Raw genomic sequence first — 20,262 nt, forward strand, 5'->3', positions numbered from 1 at the left:
TTTAAAATACTACAGGAACAATATTACTATCTACATTACTCTGTGACATTATCTTCAACTCTAAATAAAGTGGTACAAGTGGGAGGACACGGAGTCCTCATGCCTGATGGGGATAGAGAGAGCGCTGGTATTTGTTGACACGTGCAGAGAATAAAAAAACTTCTATAATATGAAAAACATTTTTGATTTTATCTGAATGTCAAGATGAAGAAAGGACTTCAGGCAGTGACAGACTGAGTTTTACTCCTGTTTAATTAAATTAAGTTATTCTCAATCAAACAAATGTTTTTCACAAACCTGCCACCTTTCTATGTAAACACCCACTGCTTTTGCCACCCTCTTGCCCTCCCAGGAAAGAGGGCAAGCTGCTGGATGCCGAGTGGCCCAGCTCGGCCGTGGTGAAGGTGATGCACTGGGAGTCCAGGTAGTCCATCAGCCTGGTTGTACCCAAGCGGATCCCAACTTCTTTGAGTTGCTGCTGTAGCTGGGACAGGACCAGAGGTTGGTACTGCAGGATCTGAGTGTACAGCCTAGAGTCAGACAGGATGAAGGAGCGCACCGCCTGCAGGCGATCCTGAAGGCGTGTTGACCCCTGAGAGATATAGATGCCGCTGTCACTGTCTGAAGCAGCCGTGGTGCAAGAGTACAGCTCTGAGTTCGACCTGCTGACACGGGAAGTGGTTAGAAGCTCATACTGTAGTATTTCACATTGACAAGTACCATATCTATGTGACAATACACCATCTTGCAACCATAATTAAAAAACGAGGCTGAGAATGAGTGTTAACCCAAATATATTGAATTTATATCTTAAACAACAGACAAAAGCAGAAAATGCTTAAAAAATGAAGAACCTGTTACCAGCACGATTGGCATTTTGACTCAATTATCAAAATATTTGGCAATTAAGTTTCTATTATATATTGTATCATTTTGGGCAGCGATTGAAGTGTGCGGTTACGCAACACCTGATGAGGCGATGCACACACTTGAACACACACGGTACCTTTCAGATTCTTCACTGGCAGCAGTTGCGGAGGTGTTGGAGCCCTGTGAGACAGACAGCAGCTCTGCCTCCTCCTCTCTGTTGTGTTTTAGAGGGGAGGTGGCAGCGAGCGCTAAGGGCTCCTTAAACTTCACTGTCTGGGCAGAGGAGAGCGGCCTGTTGCCAGCAGCCACTGAATTGGTTGGTGGGGGCTTCATCGGAGCTGCACAGAAAGATGTATTGTTAGTTATAAACCAAGTGGTAAAAGTTTACTTTTGAGGAATCAGCTTTGTTCAGAATAATTAAAATTTCATATGGCCTCTTCTGTCTGGTTTTCCAGCCAAATATTCTGCACAACCTGCCAGTTTTCTACATAAAACCTTTCTTGCAGTCAAAATTTGAATACATGGCTGTAACACCTCTTTTCCTGCTGCTTTCTCCTGCTGCCTTTGCCCCCTTGCCCTGCCTGTAGCTGGGTGCCGACTGGCCCAGCTCGGCCGTGGTGAAGGTGATGCACTGGGAGTCAAGGTAGTCCATCAGCTTGGCAGCACCCAAGCGGATCCCAGCTGCCTTGAGTTGCTGCTGGAGCTGGGACAGGACCAGAGGTTGGTACTGGAGGATCTGAGTGTACAACCGAGAGTCAGACAGGATGAAAGAGCGCACCGCCCGGAGGCGATCCTGAAGGTGTGTTGAGGCAGAGATGTCTGAACCATCACTGTCTGAATCGGAGGACAAGCACAGCTCTGGGTTGGACCTGGTGAGAGAGAAAGGAAGTGGTTAGAAGCTCATACTGTGTCATACTCAAATCTATAAGTACAATATTTATGTGAAAATACACCATCTTGTTAACCTTAATTAAAAATGAAGCTGAGAAGAGTTGGATTTGGATTTCCCTCAATAAATCTTACAAGTCTGCCCTCCAAAACCTTGCTGACTATTTCCAAAATGTGAAAGAATGCTACATACTTCGGTTGAATTCAACAATTATTTTCATGATGGATTATTCTCTCAACCTTTTTGTCTATAAAATGTCACAAAATTGTAAACATTTCTAAATATTCTGAATTTCTGCTTATGTAACATCAAATGTTTGGCATTTTCATTTTAATGAAAACTTTCCAATAAAGTCTCTATTATGCACCTCTTGTACCTCTGTGTTTGGTAGTCTGAACATGTGCAGTTGTGTGTTGTGTGAGTGGATTTCAAGTAATGGTGTCATTTTGAACCATCTGAAAACATGCATAGCAACAAAACAAATGTGCAGCGATTGATGTGTGCAATCACGTAACACCTGAGATGAGGCAGCAGTTGAGGAGGTGTTGGAGTCCTGTGAGGCAGACAGCAGCTCTGCCTCCTCCTCTCTGTTGTGTTTCAGAGGGGAGATGGCAGCGAGCGCCAACGGCTCTTTGAACTTCATTGTTTGTGTGCAGGTGAGTAGTTTGAAGAGAAACTGACACTTTGCTAAAAACTGTGAACACCAAACCCGCACAGAGGAGAAAGAAGGCGTGTATTGTGACAGACAGAAAGACAAATAAATAGATGGACGTCTGGATCTGAGATTGAAAGCAGAGACAGAATAACTTGGCACCGTGGGAGGTGATTGGATAAGCATCTCAGTTGATGAGAAAAAAAATTGGCACCTTTTCACCCTTTCTTTAGCGTAAGAATGAGATTGAGAGTAAACCAACTGACCTGCTGAGTTTGTTCTTGAGCTCCAGTGTGTCTTTGTCAGAGTAGTGGGTCATGGGAGTGATGGGCACCAATGAACGACGCCGTTTATTGTGTAATGATGCTGTTGAGACACAAACAGGAACACATTGTTTAGGAGGGCAGTCTCATTTCTGTACCAGAGCATAACAATTAAAATTCATTTTAAAAAGCCTAAATGCAGTGAAATCATGTTCAAGGTTCAATCCAAACAGTCCTTAAAATCTGATATTGAGCACACTAAGCCAGATTAGTAAGGGGAGCTCATTGGTGAGGGATTGGTGGCCGGGCCTTAACCCATGGGTCTCAGTCAGGCACAGCCTGAAAGAACTACAGGCGGAAACCACCCTGTGGGCCCACCACCTGCAGGGACAGGTGTAAGGGTTTGGGTGTGGTTAAGGCTAAGAGACGCTGGGTGGGTATGTACTTCAGCTGTGCTGGAGTTCTCCCCAAGCAGCAGTTCAGAGTATGCTGCTTTCTTGGCGTCTCTGGGTGGCGTCCAGGAAAGGATTCCACTCATGGACAACACTCACGTGGGTGATGATGAAGCAGATTTCTCCATGTGATGGGGAGGAATGGTGTCCCTGATCTGCATCTGTGATGCTTTGTTATTGGACTTCTGTGGAAGCCATGGTTTGGCCATAGCAAACACCATGTTCATGCATAGGGTCATTTATAAGTCTTCTAACACCTTAACCAACGTTGTGGTTGTGTCATCATATCCTCAGGTTTATGTCTTTATGAGAAGAGGGAGGTAGTAGAGCTGCAGCTTTGCAAGTTGCTGAAGCAAAAAGCTAGGTGTGGGAGAAGATTGGGGAGGCCTTTCAATCTTTTTAAAGTTCTTTTTTTAAATTTTTTTTTTACAAATGGCTTCATTGTTCCAAACCACTTATCATTCAGTGTTTTTTCTTTATTTCTATCACTTTCTACACTATAAATTAATACAAACATCAGAACTATGAACTAACATACAAAAAAAAGGGTAAACAAAGCAAATTATCTTTTATATTTTATATATTAGATTCTTTAAAGTATACACCTTTTACTTAGATAACAGCTTTGCATGCTCTTGGCATTCTCTCATTCAGCTTCCAGAGGTTATCACCTTTAATGGTTTCCAACTAACAGGTGTGCCTTGTCAGAAGTTAATTAGTGAGATTTCCTAATGCGTTTGAGACCATCAGTTGTGTTGTTCAATGGTAGTGCTAGCATACAATAAATAGTCCTATAGTAGTTCATATTAGACAAATAAGAAAAAGATAACTGCCAAAGAAACACAAGGAATGGACATGAGACCAGCGGAAATTTGTATTTTGGCCTGATGAGTACAAATTAAAATTTTTTGGTTACATCTATTGTAGAGAATCTGAACGGATTGAATCTGCATGTGTGGTTCCCACCATGAAGCCTGGAGGAGGAGGTGTGGTGTGGGTTTGCTAGTGACACTGACGATTTATTACAAATTTATGGCAAACTTAACCAGCATGGTTATCATAACATTCTGCAGGGAAATGCTACCTTAGTCGGACAATCATTTGTTTTTCAACAGGACATTAACCCAAAACATATCATCAAGCTATGTAGGCGCTATTTGAGATAGGTCAACAAGTGCTCAGCATATATGTGAACTCTTTCAAGGTGACGATCTCATGAATATGACTGAGTGTGCAAAGCTGTCATCAAAGTAAAATGTGTCTACAAATCTAAAAGATACTTTGCTTTGTTTACACTTTTTTGTTTAACACATAATTCCATGTATGTTACTTCATAGTTTTGATGGTTTCAGGCAAAGAAAATAATATAATTAGAAAAGAAAAACATTTTATGAGAATGTGGTTTCAACTTTTTGACTGGTATATTCTCTCCATCTTGTAAGAGGTCCTTGACTGAAAAGAACCTCTGTGCTCGGGGATGGAGAGCTGGTATAGGAAGGGAAATCCTTATATTTCCTAAGAGTCAGAGCTGACGCATTAATTAGTTGACTGAGATTAAATCTGCAACTATTCTGACATTTGACTTTTTGTCACTCTCTCTGGAATCTGATTTGATGCCCTTGCTTCACACTGCTGTAGAGAAAACTGGGTGTACAACACTAAACTCTCATTGACACAACAACAGCAACTTAACTGTGAACCCACAGCACCGACTTGTTGTTCTGATGCTATGATGGACCTGTCTCCCCCTCACTTTTAATGACGTACCAGTTTCAGCATTTCTGCTTTATTTAAATTGTGGCAGCTGGAGAGAAAGAGGAAAGGCAGAGGAGAGAGAGAGAGGAGGCTGCTGCAAAGGCCCCAGGCTGGACTTGAACCCGGGCCACTACAGTAAGGATGTGATGTGGTACACACACTATGAGGTGATCCAATATTTTTTTTAAGATATTTTTTTGGGCCTTTTTGAGCTTTATTTGACAGAGACAGATTGAAGAGTGACAGTAAATGTGGGGAGAGAGAGATGGGGAATGACATGCGGAAAGGAGCCGCAGGTCGGATTTGAACCCTGGGCTGCCTTAGCGAGGACTGAGCCTTTGTACACGAGGTGGATGCCCTACCGACTGAGCTAAATGACACACCCGATCCAATCATTTTTGTGTGAAGAATCATTTGTGTCCTTGGGAAACAGAAACATTTACTGTTTTTTTATTTTCACAGTGGGAGTTCACAATAAACATCATATTTTAAAACAACAAAAACACTTAACTTTATGCTCACGTTAATAGTTTTAAACAAAGTCGTAAAAACTGAAGTCTGCTCTTGAGGAATCAGCTTTGTCCTGCCTGTCCAGAAGCAAGTCTTCTTAAAACACATCATAATTTAAAATTTCATGGCCTCTTCTGCCACATTTCTACATAAAACCGTTCTAGCAGTCTTAATTTTAAATCATCTTTGTAACACCTCTTTTCCTGCTTGCCCCACTATCTCCTGCTGCCTTTGCCACCTTGCCTGACTTCTTGCCCCGCCTGCGGCTGGGTGCCGACCGGCCCGGCTTGGCTGTGGTGAAGGTGATGCACTGGGAGTCAAGGTAGTCCATCAGCTTGGCAGCACCCAAGCGGATCCCAGTCGCCTTGAGCTGCTGCTGTAGCTGGGACAGGACCAGAGGTTGGTACTGGAGGATCTGAGTGTACAGCCGAGAATCAGACAGGATGAAGGAGCGCACCGCCTGGAGGCGATCTTGAAGGCGTGTTGCCACCTGGGAGGCAGTGATGTCTGAATCATCACTGTCTGAATCCGAGGTCACGCACAGCTCTGGGTTGGACCTGCCGAGAGAGAGGAAGTGGTTAGAAGCTCATACTGTGTCTGTGACAGTTCATATTTACGTTACAATACACTGTCTTGTGATTCTACTTAAAACTCAGGCTGAGAATGAGTATTTGCTTTCCCTTATTAAGTCTTACAAGTCTGCCCTCCAAAAACTTGACAGTTAAACACTTTCATTTCCTAAAGAGAAAGGAATGCTCCATACAAGGATTGAATTTATCAACATAAATATCTTAATCTTCTTGTCTTTAAAATGTCACAAAATTGGGAAAACCATCAGACCAGACCACCCCAGAGCCTAATGTCACATATCCAGACATTATTAAATTATTTACTCAAAGAAAAGGTAAATAAACAGCAGCTATAGTTCACAGCAGTTCACTTTACTGTCTATCAGGAAACTCTGTAAATCAGCCAAAGGACATCAGAGAGAAAGCAGAAATCATTTTCTCTATAAAATATGATTTCACAGTTTCACCAGAATCAGTGAAAGAGTTTACTTAGTGTGACTTAGTGTCGTAAAGCATTATGTACTTCTGGGGGGTTACAGGGTGCAGAATGGGAATGACAGAGACAACATTCCTCCAACAACATAGCATCAAAATGATAATTCAAATTATTTTAATGGTAGAAAAGTTACATAATGAGGCTTTAACAATGTTTTTACTTGATTAACATTTGCCAATCAAGTTTATAAGATATATTTCTGCGTGTTTTGTATGTGTTTTAAAGTAGGAAAGACTACATTGGTTGTGTGCTGTGTGACTGGATTTGTAGTGATGGTGTCAAAGCATAGCAACAAAACAAATGTGCAGTGATTGAGGTGTGCAGTTATGAAACACCTGATGAGGCGATGCACACACTTGAACACACACGGTACCTTTCAGATTCTTCACTGGCAGCAGTTGAGGAGGTGTTGGAGCCCTGTGAGGCAGACAGCAGCTCTCCCTCCTCTTCTTTGTTGCGTTTCACAGGGGAGGTGGCAGCGAGCGCTAAGGGCTCTTTAAACTTCACTGTCTGGGTAGAGGAGAGCGGCCTGTTGCCAGCAGCCACTGAACTGGTGGGTGGGGGCTTCATAGGAGCTGCACGGCCTGCAGAGATGCACTCCTCATCTTCAGAGTCAGAGCTGGTCAGCTGGTGGGTGTACTGGTGGATCTCCTTTAGTTTAAGGACCATCTGACGCTTTGGTAAAGGCCGAACACCAAACCTGCACCGAGGAGAAAGGACAGACAAATAAACCGATGGTCCTCTGGCTCTGAGACAGAAAGCAGAGCCAGACAGACTAAGTTGACAGTGGCACCATGGGAGGTAATCGGATAGGCTCATTCAGTTAACTCTTCACCCTTTCTTTACCTTGAGGGTTAGGTTGAGAATGAACCGACTGACCTGTTGAGTTTATTCTTGAGCTCTGGTGTGTCCATGTCAGAGTAGTGGGGCATGGGAGTGATGGGCACCAACGTACGACGCCTTTTATTATGTGACGATGCTGTTGAGACACAAATAAGACAACATTGTTTGGGAGTACAGTCTGAACTCTGCACCTGAACATAATGCTGCATTTTAATACTGCATTTTGGATTTATCTAAAGTAGGAACCATGGACTAGTGTTTTCATAGAGAGGTGGACATTTGGACTGTAACCGCAGCAACAGTGATTAACTAAAACACCTGTTCCTGGGGCTGCGGTGAGTACAGGAGTTCACACCAAAAAGTAAAAATCTGATGATTTTGGGCAGCTTGAAGGATCTAATTTCATTGTTGATAAATATATCTGTTATTTTTATGCAATTGTTTTGTCGATAAAGCGTCAGAAAATTAGAAAAAGAATTGTCCTGCATTCCAAGATGATGTATTCAAATTAGAGCCTGACGCATATGCAACGACGCAAATGTATATACTTTAAGCGAAAATACCAAAAGTTCACTGGTTGTATCTTTTAAAATGTGAATATTTGTGAGGTTTATTAATCGTATATTACACTAAATTGGATGCCTTGTTATGATTGGCTTGCGACAAATAATTGTCAAAGATCTAAATGGTTTATTATATGGAAATCATGACCATCCATTTGTGGAAGCATGTTGACACTAATTAGTCTACATGTCTGTATATATGTTTGATAATACAACTCTTATTGGGAAGTACTTACTAAAAATACTTACCAGGCGTTCTGAAGTGAGCAGAAGGGTTAACCCTCTGAGAAAGAGGAGGAGCCTCCTCCTCCTCTTCCTCCTCCCAGCTGTCCCATATCTTGGAGTCCAGGAGGCTGCTGCTGATCTGAGGTGTGGTCCGGGTGGTGGGGTCAGGTGGTGAAGGGGTAAATGAAGAGCCTGTATGAGCCTGTTCACTGGTGCGTGGTTGTGAACTGTGAGTCGTCACACCCTTGCCGTGGCCGTTCAATAAACGGACATTGTGAGTGGATGGTGAAGGTTGACAGTCGGTAGAGGATGGTGACCTGGTTGTTTTTCGTTGTCCTGGGCTGTGTTCCTGCTGGCTGGATCCTCTACTGTCCTCCAGCTTCAGACTGAAGCAGCCTGGGTTGGCATCGACGCAGGCATCAAGGCCCCATGAGTCGTTGAAGGCTATGGGGGGCTCGTCCATGGCCATGAAGCTCTGCTGGAAACTGGATTCAGCGACCTCTGCTACTCCAGATTCTGCTTTTACTTCTTCCTGCTCTCCATCATCACCTCTGTCTTTATTTTGGCACTCCATCTCTCTTTCCTCATCTTTTATTCCCCTCATCTTGAACTCTGGACTTTGATGAGGGTCGTCACTGTGCCTCTGTGAACTTTGAAGAACTCTGTGAGAGGAAGAAGAAGGTGGACCTGAAGGGTCAGACAGGGGGGAGAGATGAAAACTTCCTAACTCTGTCTTGTCTGGGCTATCAGATGAAGCGCTATCCTTTCCTTGGCTTGCTGATGTCTGCTTATCGAGGCTGATGTGGAGCGGGGAGGTAGCAAGAAGACTGTGGGGCTGGTGGATCTCAGTGTGCAGGGGAGTACTGCTGTAAGGGTGGGGCTGGAGGTGTAGGGGTGTATCCTGCTTTGAGGAAAATGAGCTTGAGGGGTGTGTGCGCTTACATTGGCTCGGAGGGGCTGCAAACTTTTTTTTGTCTTTACTCACATCACAACTACTGGTTCCTTTAGGACTTAAGTTGAGCTCTAAGCTGGAGCTACAGGGATGTTTTAACCTGGGTGCACTGCCCTCTGTTGGGCCACTGTGGGCAGAAACTCTGGTTGGACTTTCGGAGGTCTGAGGTGTGTGGGGTAAAGCAGGAGAAGAGAAAACAGAGAGTGAAGAAGGGTCGCCTTTGGGGAACAGCTGCGTCCTGCACATGCTGCTTTTCGTCTGAGTGGAGCTGGAGCTGGTCATGCTTCGTCTATGCTGGAGCGGTGTGGATGGGATCAGCCAGGATACTTCTGGTGAACAGTCCACTGGACTCTGGTCACACTTGTTCACTGCTGCAGACCGATCATCAGGACTAAACTCTAAACTACGGAACTTTTTATTGTCTTGGGTGGGTTCATCAAATTTCAGGATTGGCTGAGGTATGATCTGGGTGTAGCTCTGTTGTTTCTGAACAACATGAGGAGAATGTGGCGAAGGACTGCGGGAACTAAGAACCACCTCCATCCCCTCGCTTGAGTCGGACAAAACTATGAGCTCAGGTTCCTTCTTTATCTGAGGTGAATCGGGAGAAAGAGGGACACAAATACTATGAGGACCTTGGCTTTCTTGCTTCAAATGCAGACTTTCTTTAGGCTCGTCCAGGTCTGCAGCATCTGTACCCCAGTCACCCACTTGACCAGGGGACCGACCCGGGACAGGCAGGTTGGATGTATTGGGTGGAGGGCTGAGGGAGAGGTCATGGACTAAACTTGCTGAAGACTGAAGCAGAGTTCTGCCAGACCACTCTAATGAGGATTTATGAAGGGACTGGTGTTTCTGCAATTTAGGCGTGCATATCTTTGGCTGGCCAGAGGTAGAAGGTAAGTAGGAGGGATCTCCTTCGTTGTAGACCCCACAGGAGACTGAAAAGAGGTGGCTGTAGCTGCGATCCAGGCTGGGGTCCTGCTCAATGAGAGAATTCGGCTGCAGGTTTTTATTGCTGAAGCCTGCTGAACTTCTTTTAGGTTCTGTCGGTTTTGTGAATACTTCTTCTGCGTCATCTTCCTCATCTACCACCTCCTCTTCTTCCTCCTCGTCCACGCTGTCCTTCTCTCCTCCCTCTTTTTCTGCGTGGCAGCAAACTCATAGATCTCCTCCAGCTCTTCTTCGTTCACCTTCTCCTCACCAATCTCTCTTTCAACTGCTGTGAGGTCATCAGCTCGATGATCTTCTTTCAAACCTTTCTCTTCGTCTCTTCCTTCATCTGTATCCGTACCCTCGTTGTCTTCATCCTCTTCGTTCCACATGGAGCGGAGCAGCTCCACAAAGGCCTGATCTATTTGATTGTTGACATTTGTGTAGTCTTCCTCATCTCCCAAAGTTGCTGCATCCTGGTGGAGCTCACAAAGCTGTTGTAGCTCCTGCAAGTCAAACCTTAACAAACAGAAAAAGAAAAGAGAGTAAGTCTCAAATGATCAATCCATCAACACATCAGAACAAAACCCTGAAGAAACAGTGAACCAAATTAGTTGGACCAGATGTGGACCAACACAGCACGGATTCACACAGGATCAGGTGCCATGAGAAAAACGGGAGATCTTTCAATTCATTTCAGTGGAGGGTCGTGTGTTTCCGCACCGGCCTTCCACAACACAGGGGCTGCCGCAAAAAAATGCACCAGTGTGTGGGAGAGCAAACGGAGCCCGACGTCATGCTCCGCAAGCTGATCAGACACTCAGATCTGTCCACCTCCACAACCTCCACAGACAGCCTGAAATGTCTCTGAAGCAGAGACTATTCAGGTGGATTCATGGTCTAAATCTACCTGTGTGTGTGTTCTGACTTTGTTTTTTTCATGTACCCAGCTTCAATAACAGTGAACGAGCGAGTACCAGTTTCGATAAAGCTGTTAATCAGAGAAATAAAAAGTTATTTCCTGGTTGTTTCACAGCGGTTACACTCAGCACATATAGACACACCCACAGCAACCCACCTACGCTCCCCTCACCCCCCCACCACTGGACAACCCTGCTACGAGATGCTGCAATCCCTGATCCTGTGTGAATCCATGCTAAATCTGTAAGACATATACTGAATAATAACCTGGATGCAAGCTCCAGTACATGAGGCCACAATGATCCTGGGATGGAGCAGCGTGCTGTGTAGATGTACTGCAGCAAAGCAAACACTGCCTGTCCTGGGACGTCGCTTATCAACACCCTCTGGGCTGCAGGCATTCCTTCCTCCTGCACCCCAAAACCACTTTCATGTACCTGTGAGAGGAGCGGAGGAAGAAGGAGAACATGATGGGTTAAAGGGCACTAATGATGTTTCTGCTTAAAGATGATCAAATCTGTACCTTGTAAAAATCTTATCTAGATGGTATGTAGAAAAATATGTTTTAAAAAATGACAAACTGAGGCAGAAGTTTTGGACTGACTCTGGCTGACAAATCACTGCTAATCACTGGAAAGTTTCTGCTTAATTAGTGGAGCTGAAACTACTGACTAGTAAGTGTCTGTCTATTTTACTTTTATAATCCCTCAGCAAGAAAATTATACTTCACAGAATATATATTTTAACAAAAGTATGCAGCCCTGTTTCTGATGCAAGCATGGCATTTTACCATTTCTGCCAGCAGGGGACAGCGAGCAAGCGCCATGAAGGAATGAGCAAAGTAGACCTCTCCACTGTCCACCTGGAGCTGCACATCACTGAGCTGAGGGTTGTTCACCATGCTGCTCAGGTCTGATGACAGCCTGGACAGCGCCACCTACAGAGGAAACACCAGAAGGAAATTCTGGGGTCAGTCCACTGCAGTTAAGAGTTAAACATGAGGGCAAACACCAGCAGGAGACAAGGCATAGTACTGACACAAGTCATACAAAACACATCAGATTAGGGGAGAAAATATTTTTGTTAGATTATTTGGACACATTATTTTGTGTATATAGTATTCAATCATAACACGTGAGGAAAACCTTTCATTTATAAAGGTTTCATATGAATTAAAGAAGAAGAGCTCTATCTTTTAGCACTACTGAGAAGATTTTGCCAGATACAAATGAAAGAGATTGATTGAAGATTGAAAAAGTCAAAATAAGTCTGACTACAACTGGACTTACAAATTGGCCTTGAGTTTTATCTGCTCCCGGCTGATAGGTCGTCCTCCTCGCTCGGTCCTTGCTGTCATCTGTGTGTGTGGTTTCTGGTAGGAAGCCGCTCACACAGAGATCAGCCTGCTCTTCTGACTCCTCCAGGAGGAAGCCGCTCAGATGAAGGTTTACGGTTGGACAGGCACTCTTGTCTGTAGGAACGAAGACAATCAAAGACCCAAACTGATGACCAACAAACAACAATTTGGGTTGTTACTGTGGAATTACAATACTGTAGCAGTATAATCAAGACTATTTTACCATTATGGTTCATTTGTACAGATTTGTTTCCATTATCTGGTCATGTACATGTCTCCACTAGTCTCCATTACCTGAAGCTGTGTAACCACACTGGGTCATGGTCATGCCATCTTCAGCCAGCTCCATCAGGTCTCGGAGTGTCTGGCTGCTCACTGGGAGTTGCCCTGTCCCCGGGGTAGAGGGAGCCGGAGAGGAGGCAGCAGTCTGAGAGGAGGATAGGAGGATGGAGGCCTTGGCTACTGTAACAGGAGTTCCTTCACTCGTAGGTTGGACAGAAGATTCAGGCTTGTTGACGGTGTTGGAGGTGGCCGCATCAATCTAGAGGAGAAGGAGAATCAGTATAACTTTGATTGTCGTTTTTTTACATTTCAAAAGTTTTTACACAATCAGAATAACAGCCGTCAGTGTTTTCATTGTTTTGACACAAAATTCAGTCAGTGACAACTTTAACCCCATAGAGGAATTCTTTATCTCATGGAGAGGAGAAGTTTATGATCAGCTGTCTCGGTACAGTATGTGATAAGAGCTGGGTTCTAGACAGATCTGCAGAAGACTGTCAAGGATGGATGGGCTCAGGCACGCAGAAAGGACATAAGTTAACCACACACAGAGGATAGGTGTTCAGAAGGTCACCCACTGAGTCCCAAAGAACACAGCTATCACTTTTCACCCCACTTGCAACTCACATGCTCAGTCTGTGGCCTTGTGCATGCAAATCACATGAACTTCAGGTTGCTCTGGACCAATCAAAAAAACCACCAGTTACTGAATGTATCTCTGACCTGAGCCAAGGGAGAGGACTTAAGTAATACACTGCTGCAGTTTTGTTGGACTTTTCTTGTCAGCTGCAGCTTTGGGATGTTCAGATTTTCTTCTTCTGGACTAGTAATAAGTTGCTGGTTTTCATAATTCATGTGCGTCCATGAGAATGTGAGTACATTGTTTAGTTTTGTTCTGAGCCCTTTGTTGACGTTGCTGTGGTTTTCATCACTGTACATACTTTATCTCATATATTGTATATTATCGCTGTGCTCTGATTTCATGTATATAATAACTGGATAGTCACATCATCTTTGTTCATTAATTTTCGTAATTTATTCATCATTTCATGATTCTGACTTGCTCGTATCTGCATACTTTTTAATGTTTATTCTCTCCAGACCATAGACCAGCACTAAAGAATTTTGACTGTATCGAATCATCATCACTGAGGTTAAAAAAAAAAACAGAAGCAATGTATGAAAACACATCTTTGGTCTCTCTCACCGTCGATGATTCCCAAGGCGTGATGAACTCTCTGAGCTCCGGGGTGTAGAAATCAGACAGACAGGTGGAGCCACCATGCAGTAGCGCGCTCATCTGCCAGAGGGGGGCAGCACCTTTCCAGCCAGGCAGACTGCTGGGGCAGCGGGTTGGAGTTGGAGGAGAGGAAGGCCGGCTGCGGAGGAGTAGAGCAGAGACACGCTCCTGCAGCCTCGTCAGAGCCACCTCAGCATCTTGAATGAGAAGGAGCGGAGGAGGTCGAGGGACGGCGCCTTTTTTCCGCTTCCCACGCCCCTTACCTGCAAGAGAAGAGGGGAGGAGGAGAGAGAGGGAGGTGAAGCATCTGAAGGCCCATAAATCTGTACAAAACGTGTCTACTAAAATATATATTTAGTAGGAATATACAATTCGAAGCATAAGGTTGTCTTGTTAGATGACAGACAGTGATGTATACGCTACTTCCTGGCAAAAGGTGACACACTCTTTAATGCATTTACCACAGAACCTGATGTGGTTTACCTTTGTCCTACTGAACTCTTTTCGGTTAGCACATTCCACCACAGGTACATATTTCAAAATTTTGCTTATTCTTCATGAAGGTGTAACTTTTGGTTGCACTACTTTCGTCAACCTTGGAAACAAACTTGCAGCAGAAGCCGCAGCACGACCGAAACTCACAGCTCACGTCAGATATGTGTGGTTACACGCTCTACAGCCATTCATGATGCAGATTCTGTGGCCAATGGCATTAAATCGACATCAGTTTGCTTTGTGTTTATTTAATACACCAAATCTATGAGTTTTGATTTATTTGATTGTGACCATGAGCTAATGTTTATGCATCAGTCTCCATATAATACACACATCAGAGCTGATACATCAGATGGAGCAAATGTTAAAGATAAGACGTTTCACTCTCGTGTAAGGAACAAAGAGTAATTTAATGAAAACAAACCAAAGTTCTGCATCTGTATCATCAAACAGGTGATTAATTCCATCTGTAACAATTTTAAAGCATTAATTCACTGTGAGCGACATTCACTAACCCTTTAAACCTTCTTTTGTGTGGACAAACACAGATGATGTAGTGATGTTACTGTACCTGCCTCTGGTCTCCACTTCAGCACTGGAGTACCGGCAACGTCACAGGCAGCGGTCTCAGTTTGTAACCACCTCTCTGACTCCCTCTCCTGATTCAGAAGAGAGGTGGACAGAGCCAGGGCCACCATGGTGTCTTCGTCCATTGGTTCAGCCTTCTTTCTAGGTTTCTTCCTCGCTTGGACGCCTGGCATGGTCGGGCCTTTTCTTTTGGTGCCTCCAGTTTCTGTGCTGAAGAGGAAAATAAATAGAGAACAGCTAGAACTTAGTAACTACTCATATGCTTTACTACATATTAAGGTAGTCTTGCGGCCGGACTAAACTAAGGATGACTCACGTGTTGGCAGCGGGCACATTCTGGGTCTCCTCACTTTGTCTCTGCAGAGCCTGCAGCAGCACAGCCGGAGAGACACCCATGTCTGTGGAGCAGCGCTTCAGGTGAGTTGAGCGACTCTTCTGGGACTTGAACTTCTTGCCACAGATGGGACAGTCAGGGACACCGGGAGGGGGAGGAGGAGGAGAAGGGGCTGGAGCACTCTCTTCACTCTTATCCAAACACCTGCAAAGAGGGATCACCCTTCAGTGCTCGTCTATGGCTTTGAGTCAAGATGTGCCTGCAGCGTAAGTAGAAATATCCAAACCTGTTGAGGTGCTGCGTGCGCCCCTCAGGGCTCATGTGCGACAGGTCTTTGTGGCAGATCTGACAGAAGAAGAGGCCTCCGTCCTCCAGGTCCACCGTCGGGACTGCTGCTGCCTCCCTGTCCAGCTCTTGCTGCAGCCTCAGGGCCAGAGCCTCATCAGTGTCCTGGGGCTCCAGGTGGAGACCTGAGCTGAAGGAATCTGGGGGGTGCAATTGAAATAATGTAAATTCAGATACAAATAAAAGGGTGTGCAAAAATATCTGTGCTGTCATCCAAAACCTTTCTCACCCATTTGCTGATGGCAGAGCTAAATAAACACTTTACTAAACCATAACATAAATCCAGTTGCCTGTCGGCGTCACGTACAGTTTGAAATCATTCAAACCATCTGAAATCAGCGTCCTGTCATCTCACCGTGTCTTTGCAGCAGAGGTGGAGGAGCAGCACAGTCCCTCTCGTGGTCCGTCGTCTGGCTTTTGTCCTTGTGCATCATCCTCTGTGGACTGGCTCTTTTGAACTGCTGCATTCTGTCGAGCACTTTGTCTTTCGCCCTCAAACCTCTCTCAGCTTTCAGTCCTGCTGCTGCTGCTGCTGCTGCAGCTGCAGACACACCTGACGACCCAGCATCTCCTGAGTCATATCCGGTCCGTCCACAGATGACAGGCTCTTTCGCTTCTGCACCTGTACAAACAGGCTGGGTCCCGGCACACTTAGCAGACCCAACATCGCCATCTCTTTTGTTGTTATTTCTCCTTTTCTTGTCACCGTTGCTCGCCTGGCTGGAGGGATGTTGCTCTGCCTTCCTCGCCTGTCTGGGCTCACCTGGTTTCTTGCGGACTCGTTTCAGCAGCTTTGAGCAGAGATCTACAAAATCCTGGTCTGAGTCGTCCATGATTGTCTCTCATTAAAAGGCCATGTCAGCATCAGCCCAGAGCTGTAACGATCAGCCTGCAAAGAAAAGCCAGGTTAGGCTGGACCACAGTGTTGCGTTCAGGGACCACAGTGTTGCGTTCAGGGACCAGCAACTGTGAAAGAGGAACAGTTAAATTTACTCAAGCATTAAGCACATGTTTGCAAGATTAAGACTGGTTTACTGCAAGATAGAAATAAAACAGCTTTGCTGCCCTTCAATGCAGACACATATCTACACAGCTGAGTTAAATCTGGGTCGATCTGTTGAGAGGAAATGTTTGAAAATGTTTGTTTGGACTGAAAGTATCAGTTAGACAGAGAGGTTAGCCGGCTAGCCGGTGATGCTAACGCTTTATCCTCACCCAGGTTTGATGAATTTGTTTTCCAGCTGCAACTTTTCACCTCATGGCTGTTCGTTACGGAGATCATCATGTGTCTGAACTATATTCAACGTTATGTGTCGATTATGTGGCCGCAGACAGGAAGGCTTGTTTTCATTTCAAAAGGACTTACCGCGTCACTTTCGGCGTCCGGTCACGTGACGGCGAATGAACCAATCAGTCAAGTGCCGTCCAGGTCACGTGAGCTGCAGGATCAATATTTATAACTGCGTCTTTAAAACGTCAGGTCTGATTCATTTGAGTAATTAATAAGAGTTAAGAGTTAAATGATTTTTAATTTACACTATTTAATAATGTGTGCATGTTTAAGCAGCTGTTGAATTACAAAAGTACATTAGTTGTACTTATATAAATAACCTAAAAATTAAAAAAACCTGCGGTCAAAAAGTTAAAATAATAATAAAAATATGATCAAATAATAATAAAGTATATATACATGTATTTTAAGGCTGTGCAGCACCTTCCTACCGACAGTATTTGTCCTTTTTTATAACTTAGTTTGGTACAATTCAATAGATAGATAGATAGATAGATAGATAGATAGATAGATAGATAGATAGATAGATAGATAGATGTAACATATATCCAGTGCTCTGTGAGATGCTGTGCCCTCAGTTAACATTAAACATTTATTAATCTATATAATTTGATGTTATTGTATATTGTCCACTTTCCACTCTGTTCTGACGGTATGCCTCATGTGTTGCCTATTAACAGCACTGTTTCATGCACTCAACAGCACAGCTGATCACCTCTGTCACAGGGGACACAGGTGTAAAAGTCAACAGCCTTTCCAACATGTTATGCTTTGTTAGAAATTGATCCGTCAATTGTATACAAGTTCTGTTTCACATGTAAAGCTTGTGCAGTGTTTGTTTTTGTATAAGAATACCTGGTTTTTTTTAATATTGGCATTAAATAATTAGTTTGTGTTAAATTGTATCGGGGTGGGATGCATGCTGAAACTGACTGAATATGGCACAGCCCCACCAGCTGCCACTGCCCACAACATTCAAATGTTGCACATATTTTAATCTATATTTGACATTTTAGACTGGCGAGCATCTACAGAGGAGAACCTTTTAGACTTTTGTAACATGACTGTACCTCTGATGCCAGTCGCAGGACAAAACTATTTTTATATTATATTTATATTGCTTATTTTTTAGCCCAGTGGTATCAAAGAAAATCATTCTCTCGTGGCTTCCAGCATGGCGATAGATCTTTAGTTTTATTTTATGAGTGGAGGAAGCATCATCACAAATCATCACTATTTACTGTATGAAATAGTTCTGTTACAATAAACTGTAATTTAAGAAACAAACATTGTAGCAGAAAAAGCCTTTAAAAAGTGTCCTAAATCATATATAGGTAAAGTCATTTTCTTTTTTATTCCTGGCCATTGATTTCTTTACAAAGTTATGTTCACAGACTTTTTGAAGTTCTCATAATCTGATTTCTGTGATCAAAATTGTGATCATCTTCTTAATCCCCTGATTTTTGCTGGTTTTCTCAGAAATGTTGGATCTGCGGGAATGCTTTAATCTTCAACCTTTTATTTTCACCTTTAACCTGTTTATATACTGGTTTATTAGCCTATATGTGTTTATGGTTTAAAAAAGGTCATGCATAATTATTATTGGTTATTAAATGCCAAGATAATTTCTCAATGATCTGCACCCTCACAGTCACAATTATTTTGCTGAAAATTGTCAATAATTATGACAAAAAATTGGCGGACCCCCTGCAGTACCTCTGCAGACTCCGTAAGGGTCGTGAACCCCTGGTTGAAAGTAAAGTAAAGTTGAATCTGTGCATGAACTGATTTAAAATGACCCTGTGTACTTGCTGAATTTGGTTGTTTTAGCAACAGTTTAACTACATTTCATGACGCTTAACATTGATTCACAGAAATCAAACATCAGTGATTTTAAAGAAAATCCACAATATATAGTGTCACTTCAGACGTCTGAGTGTTTTATTTAACATTAATACAGTTAAGTTTTGAAGCAGAGTGACAAAGTCAGCTCAGTGGACTGATGTGACGGTTTATTTGCGTGTTTTGGTTTTCATCCTCGTTCAGGGGGCCTCAGGACACCGTGAACAGCGGCAGCTCAGGCGGTGGGTGGGGAGACAAACATACAATAAATAGTTAGTGAGACAGACAAATAACCTCTGAATTACTAAATAAGTATATGATTCACAGTAACATAACTGACGATGTACGGTGAACGACAGCGGCTCGGGAGGGAGAGAAAGACAAAAGAATAAGTCAAACAATCTGTGAATCGTGCAGTTATTGAAAATGTGATATTATATGGATGCTTTGAAAATTCTGCCCTATTCTATGTCACAATCAGAAGCTCATACTCATACTCATACTGATTAGTAAGAGAGACAAATAATATTTGAATTATTATGTAATTATTAAGTAATATTGTATCTGATGGGAAGCTTGTACTTACTTTTTTTGGCTGGTAAGAGAAAAATAGGTTAGTAAGCTTGTTTGAATTTTTGAATCAATCATATTCAATGTTGAATTACCTGATGGAGCTCCACAAGATGTCGTCTGTTTGGTCAGAGTTTGGTTGTTTTGGGTTTTTTTAAAGCTGCACTGAGTCTAAAATGCTCCTTTAGGAGCTTTCATGGTGGTGAGAGTGGAAGTGGCTTAGTTTGATATTGTATTCTTTGCAGCTTTTTGCCGTTTTCCTCTCTCTCTCACCACACAATTAAGTTGGTATCCTATCCTGCCCTTTAGACGAGGGGTCGACAGCCCTGCCAGTTGCAAGGGCTTCCTGCAGCATTTCCGCCCAGGAGGAAAGAAAAGTCAACCCAGTCGTCGCGTCAAAGAAAGGAGGAAGGATTAAAACAACAAAAAAAAACTCAGTGCATGATGCTACCTGGGTTTGTGGACAACCCTGCCAGACGCAGATGCTGTCGGGGGATTTGTTTGCCCAGCCAGACGCAAAGGCCACCCCACAGAGTTAAAAGACTTAACTAAATAACTTAACTTAACTAAATGATAACCAATAAATGTTTGGAACTATTTACATACGGAGACGATGGATGGTCCCAGTGCAAGATGCTACCTGAAACAGAAACAAAGACGGCAAAGATCAATATACAAATATTTAACATTAAACAAGCATTAACATTAAATAAATAAAGTGCAATAAAATGCAAAAGTAAATGTCCGTGTATGTGTGTCAGCTGAGGGAGGCATTATAGAGATGAATTACTTCCTGTGTCGCTCTGTGGTGCATTTCAGAGAGAGGAGTCTGCTGCTGAAGGAGCTCCTCTGCAGAGCCAGTGTGTCATAGAGAGGGTGAGAGACATTGTCCAATATGGAATGAAGCTTGGACAGCATCCTCCTCTCTGCCACGGTCTTCAGAGTGATGTGCACAGACCTCGGTGCGCCATTACGCACGGCAAACGGTGGATACTTTGATGAAATTACGCGCAATTAACAGCGTT

At 43.6% G+C, this 20,262-nt stretch overlaps 2 protein-coding genes across 4 annotated transcripts; both read right to left on the reverse strand.

The window, feature by feature from the left end:
* Positions 1-244: 244 nt before the first annotated feature.
* On the reverse strand, positions 245-10,119 carry LOC113746661 (uncharacterized). The gene is made up of 8 exons (XM_027283289.1): positions 8,112-10,119; positions 7,336-7,435; positions 6,830-7,156; positions 5,587-5,948; positions 2,678-2,777; positions 1,405-1,739; positions 1,007-1,208; positions 245-662 (listed from the first exon to the last, which is right to left on the reverse strand). Exons 1-8 carry the CDS (start codon positions 9,580-9,582, stop codon positions 290-292), a joined length of 3,270 nt encoding a protein of 1,089 aa, XP_027139090.1. The 5' UTR covers positions 9,583-10,119; the 3' UTR covers positions 245-289.
* On the reverse strand, positions 10,092-16,982 carry slx4 (SLX4 structure-specific endonuclease subunit homolog (S. cerevisiae)). Of its 3 annotated transcripts, none has more exons than XM_027283292.1 (11): positions 16,901-16,982; positions 15,890-16,423; positions 15,476-15,674; positions 15,172-15,393; positions 14,839-15,065; positions 13,740-14,035; positions 12,545-12,791; positions 12,183-12,364; positions 11,684-11,830; positions 11,161-11,330; positions 10,092-10,491 (listed from the first exon to the last, which is right to left on the reverse strand). In XM_027283292.1, exons 2-11 carry the CDS (start codon positions 16,365-16,367, stop codon positions 10,128-10,130), a joined length of 2,532 nt encoding a protein of 843 aa, XP_027139093.1. In that variant the 5' UTR covers positions 16,368-16,423; positions 16,901-16,982; the 3' UTR covers positions 10,092-10,127. The 3 variants fall into 3 exon arrangements, with proteins under 3 accessions (XP_027139093.1, XP_027139091.1, XP_027139092.1); XM_027283290.1 differs by lacking the exon at positions 16,901-16,982 and adding an exon at positions 16,750-16,894; XM_027283291.1 differs by lacking the exon at positions 16,901-16,982 and adding an exon at positions 16,750-16,894 and having other exon boundaries at positions 15,890-16,500.
* Positions 16,983-20,262: the final 3,280 nt, after the last annotated feature.

Source organism: Larimichthys crocea, chromosome X (assembly GCF_000972845.2).
Source record: "Larimichthys crocea isolate SSNF chromosome X, L_crocea_2.0, whole genome shotgun sequence".
Classification (NCBI taxonomy): domain Eukaryota; kingdom Metazoa; phylum Chordata; class Actinopteri; family Sciaenidae; genus Larimichthys; species Larimichthys crocea.